Consider the following 5423-nt stretch of genomic DNA (forward strand, 5'->3'; position numbering starts at 1 on the left):
GTGACGTCTACAGTTTTTGACGTTTCATCGGAAAGTTATTGGTCTAATGTCGGATTTACTTATTTTTTACAGATGTTATTAATTATGTGATTTTTAATGAAAATAGGGCCCCCCTTGGTATTAAAAACATTCCCGCCTGCAGTACAACATACAAACTAATTAACCAAATAATTACTTCACTAATTCAAGTCATGACAGCATTGCGCCAGCAAATGTAAAAATTTTGCTTCAGGGACCCAAGAACCCACGGTGGAAACCCAGAACCCAAATTTATCACATGAAGGGTGAGATTAAAGAAGCTAATTAAGTCCTTGTGTCATCGGTTGTTCAATATTTTTTTCCAGCGATAACTTATTTCCCAAGAACTCAGAATTACTTGATACAGTATTACTAAGCCATGAGGAATGCCAAAATTCCTATTCAGTAAAAGGTAGAGTATTAAACATTTCTATATTTATTCTCTTCAACTCATAATATCAGCTAAAAATGAGTCTCTCAATAATCCAGAATTTTTCCATTACAGGAACAGGCCTTAATAGAAAGCAGGTGTTAATATTGTCGCAGGTATGTAAGATCAAGAAAACAATTACCAGGCATTAATTGTGCTTTCAGAATAGTATGGATGAATTAAGCAACACTCAATTACAAATGTCTAATATACAAGAAAAGTCAAGCTTAGAGTTTGAAATTCGAGCGAAGAGTGACCTCAAAAACCAGAAACAAACCCACAATAATGACCAGTCTGTTAAGGCTGAAATATCTCGATATCAGTAAGTAATTTATTAAAAGATAGTGTGTGAAATTTTGACCATAATAATATCCTTATAATCCTATTTATTTTCTGTATAGTTGTATAATTTTTGCATGCAGTAAAAAATATTTCTGTTCCACATTCAACATATTCCATTTATCATATACCTGCAGTTTGTCCCAAATCCATTAATTCTATACAAGGTTATACAAATTTGCTCATATGAAGTCAGTTAACTTAGTGAAAACTTGAGAATTAAAACAATGAAAAGTAATTAGACTAAGTATAAGATTTTTTCAAATATTTCTAAAACTAGTTGAGATTTTTTTATTTCCAAAAAGTTCATGTTTTGTCATAAAATACTCTTGTTTTCTCTATTTAATCTACTATGTATCTCCTCTATTAACCATGTGTATATTGTAAGTGTCCACTGTTTATGTGGCATGTCTTATTTAAATATGTCCATTATTGCTATTTTTGAAGCAATTAGACTTGCAAAAAATAGGTTTAATATAAAACCATTTGCCACTATATGTTTTTTTACTAAATAATATTGGAATGCAGATTAAACTCTTATTGATGTGGCAAAAAACATGAGGGCTGTATTGGTTTTACATTTTTCAAAAAATGTTTGAGGCCAAAAGCAATTTGGCAAACAAAGTCTATAAAAATTGCACTTTTTTCCCCTTTTAACCGATTTTGTAACTCTTATCTTTAGGAGATAGCAATTAATGAACACATCTAAATAAAACCCCCTATGTTTACTTAACATTTCAAAACATTTCTCCTTCATAGGAAATTGTTATCTGATTATGAAAAGACAATATCAGATCAGAGTTCTGAACTAGAAAAACTTAAACAGGAGCATGAAACTACAAGTAGGCATTTCGCCACACTGGAGTTGGCTTTTTCTGACGTCTTACAGTAAGTTTGCTTCAGGGCCATTTTCCTGATAATATTTTAATTTATGACACTCGCCAGAAAATATGACAGAAGCAAAATAATAGTGGACGGTTTTAAAAGCAATGAAGAAGCTTTGACACAGAATCTCCAGATTGCTGAAGAGAAATTGAAACAAAATGAGGCCAAGTATGAATCTTTGAAGACATATGCAAAATCTCAAATTGAAAAGTGAGTTCTTAAATTAACAAAATTAATAAAACCAAATTCTTCAATTTTATTCCAGGTGTAATATAGAAATATTAAATGTTAGAGACAAATACGAATATGAGAGTAGTAAATTAAGGGCACTGATAAAGCGTTTAGAGATTAAATGTTCCTCATTAGAAACTTCGTTAAACCAAAAAACAGAGGAATGCCAACAATTGTCAGCCTTATGTGATGATATCACTGGGAAGCAAGTTTAAATTATATTATTATACTATAGTTAGTTATTTTTTAAGTGCAACATAATCATCAAAACCTCAAAAATGTCAGTTTGTTGCTTATTAAATAACTGTCGTATTTTTAAGGTTTGCGTTTAATTTAAGTGATTCTCACTAAACCAAAACTGATATTTTTATGGTTTAGCTTATCCAAATATATTTTGTGATTATTCTTAATGAACAATGATTCATACAACATTTTTTATATTTTCATATTTACTTTTTTATTGTTGTTAATTTATATTTTTATAATGGTTTTTTCATTGTAACATAACTGAAAATACTTAAAAATTGAGTAAATCGTAATGTAGGAGTTTTCTCATCTCGTTGTATTAATATTTCATTAATTTTCAATAAAATCCATGTTCTCAGTTTTCCATAGTAATACTGTACATATGAGATATCCAGAAAATAAGTTCTGATGGGCCACTTCTGCTTTTTTCAAGTAGTAGAGAACTCTCAGGTGTTATTTATTTACAATTCTCAAGTATAAAAACTAAAAATTGATGTCATCTTTACCACATTCGAAACTTATTTTCTGGCCACAAATCGCCGTCAGGTAGCAATAGTTCTTCAATTCTATTGGAGTCATCTTTTCAACTTAATATAAAGTTTGACCGCGGTATTAATCCCCAGTTTTAAACCTACAGTATTGGTGGAGACTCTTGTTCAGTCATTTTAGACGTTCCGGAAACAGTTAGGAAGCGATTAACAAAAACTGACCACCAAGACAACTTAATCAATGAAAGTTGTCTTTGTAATTGCTATTGGAGGTATGTATAATAATTGTGGTAATATGCTTCACACTGTTAACAGTTACTTCGAATATTAGCATTAAATATGTTATGGAAACACTGATACGTATTGTAATGACAAAATTATTTATTTTTCCACTGGTGTGGTATTCTAATATTAGCCTAAATAAAGCACCGTATTGCATTGTATTTATTCATATGTATATTTTGGCTTATGTATTATAAACTTAAGATTCGGTGGCAATATTTTTAATATATAGGTACTTCGTTTTTTACAAATATTTATTTATTTTTTATGAAATTAAATTGTTGCTTATTATTACTTGGAATTCCTCAGTATCTTCAAAGTTAATATAGTGATTCATAAGATAAATTCTGATTAATTAGTCAGAATAAAATAAATAATATAAATTATCCACCTACATGATGGTTTACCACTAAGATTCAATTTAAATTCCTTAATGAAGATTCAAGATAGCAATAATGAATGAGCAGTTCATATAAATGGTGTTTACACATTATGAACTATAAAGTTTCGATTTTAATGAGAGGGTCAACATCGGGTAGTAAAAGAATGGTACCTATTCTTAAAAAAGATACCTTCAATAATAACAGAAAAGGGATAAGGATTTGAAAAATATAATTAACTAGAGATGAAACAGGCTTGTATTGGGCCGAACTATCGGACTCCGTACCACTCATCTAAGAAAAATAGAAATTTTGCTACCTTTAATGTCTAAGCAAACATCTGTTTATTCCTTCTCTGCTAACTTGCATCTTCTATAAATACGAAGATTTTAATCAACTGACAAGTTAAATTCCCCAGCTATTTGGGTTAACTCAGAACAGCTTACTAAATTTATACTCAAAACTCTGGTGAGCATGTTACATGTTTCGCTTTTTATATACATAAAATAAGTACATATTGTATGCTTCCTTCCTACAAGTAATATACTCAGTTTTGAGCATTTACACGAACACTTAAGGAGCTAATTTAGGTAGAATATTCCACAAATTAACGTTTAGCAATTCCTTAGAAAGTTTGTGTAAATGAACAGTAACAACTCTTAACGTATAAGGTTATAAATTACTAGGTGCTAATTTATTAGATACATATTTTTAGGCTATATTTTCTGACAGAAACTCTTAGTAAATAAATAATAACAACCTAGTCCAGTAATAATAATTCGATAGACTTGTCACCTCTTTATCAGGAAAAATTCAGTCCTGCATGTTAGAAAAAGAACATTTTAAGCATTTTTAGCGACTTTATTCATTTTTTGATTCAGTGAGGTGAGATCAACCACCAATTGCAATTAGAATAAATTGTACAGGGTATCGAAAATAAAATTATCCAAAAATGATTTAATATAAAAGTTGCCAGCCATATATATGTGTCATATCCGTAATGTATTAAACGTATTTATAGAGAACACAGAGGTTTCTCAAAGGATTAACAAATACAAAGTGTAGCACCAAAATGTTTTTCCAGATAACTTACTATAGCTTTTTTAGATATTATGTGGTTCAAATTAAATCTACAGATAATTCAAGTGATCTTTACAGATGGTAATTAAAATGATCTTGTTCTTTAGTAGTTTTTCTTCCATTTTTTTGTGCCCACAGGGGTATCTAATCAGACCATATATTCCATAAAGGTGCGGATTGCATACTTAATTTAATCGGAGACTTGTTCCTATATGTGTAGAATATCGTTTTCTTCCTTTTTTAATTTTCAATCACCACTCTATGCAGTCATTATTTAAAAGAAAGAGCTAGTCAGACAAATAACACAAATATAGAACAAAATTTTTCTCTTCGCATCGTACTAGAGGGGTATTACACAATTGAAAGATGCCTTGGATCAAGAAGATGAATGAATTTACGTCTCCAATTTATTATTCAGAACATGCATTATGAATAAATTTGGTTGATACATATTCCAGACTGCCCAGAATTAAGTATTGGTTTTCTGGTGGTGAATCAATCCTGCCTAGACGATAGAAATGAGGGTTCATATTTTTTTCGATATTTTATGGGATTTCCTCTTTATTTTGATGATTATGAATTAAAAAGTACCACTACTCCCATTTATCCAACTTTCTATCTCTTATGGTTACAAAAATAGCAATGCTTAAGTATCGAATTGGTAACAATCTTTGTAAAATACAGAAAATGTGCTTCAACTTTTGTATTAATCATTTAAATGAACGTTTTAAAATGATATTTATTTCCCCTGTACTTATTTTTCAAGTCTTAATGTTAATATAGTTGCGGGGAAATTATTTAAATTCTTCATATATTCAAAGCGTATACGAAGGGTTTTGGCTGATAATCCACCTGCAACAGACTACCATATACGTACGTTTTTTACAATATTTTTCCCATCTAATATAAATACGTTAGTAATGGACTAAGTCTATTTTATTGCTTGTCTGGAATTAAAATAAAATCAAAAAAGTGAATAAATAGTCGTTAAATACTAAGATTTAATTGTTTTAATAACGACCCAAGCTCAAATAAAACTCTTAC

General features: G+C 29.7%; 3 protein-coding genes across 5 annotated transcripts in view; all 3 read left to right on the top strand.

The window, feature by feature from the left end:
• Positions 1–5423, top strand: part of Csk (C-terminal Src kinase) — a 114359-nt gene that overhangs the window by 76863 nt on the left and 32073 nt on the right. The gene's annotated exons all lie outside the window — the stretch shown is intronic.
• The window catches only part of LOC136417311 (mid1-interacting protein 1-like), a 223246-nt gene that overhangs the window by 68433 nt on the left and 149390 nt on the right, over positions 1–5423 (top strand). The gene's annotated exons all lie outside the window — the stretch shown is intronic.
• LOC136417312 (transforming acidic coiled-coil-containing protein 1-like) lies at positions 5–3170 on the top strand. 3 transcript variants are annotated; one of them, XM_066402960.1, is made up of 7 exons: positions 5–284; positions 345–430; positions 524–564; positions 613–770; positions 1547–1675; positions 1733–1882; positions 1938–3170. In XM_066402960.1, the coding sequence occupies exons 4-7, from the start codon at positions 619–621 to the stop codon at positions 2116–2118; spliced, it is 612 nt and encodes a 203-aa protein (XP_066259057.1). In that variant the 5' UTR covers positions 5–284; positions 345–430; positions 524–564; positions 613–618; the 3' UTR covers positions 2119–3170. The 3 variants fall into 3 exon arrangements, with proteins under 3 accessions (XP_066259057.1, XP_066259058.1, XP_066259059.1); XM_066402961.1 differs by having other exon boundaries at positions 618–770; XM_066402962.1 differs by lacking the exon at positions 524–564.

The sequence above is a fragment of the Euwallacea similis genome, chromosome 27, assembly GCF_039881205.1.
Source record: "Euwallacea similis isolate ESF13 chromosome 27, ESF131.1, whole genome shotgun sequence".
Lineage (NCBI taxonomy): Eukaryota > Metazoa > Arthropoda > Insecta > Coleoptera > Curculionidae > Euwallacea > Euwallacea similis.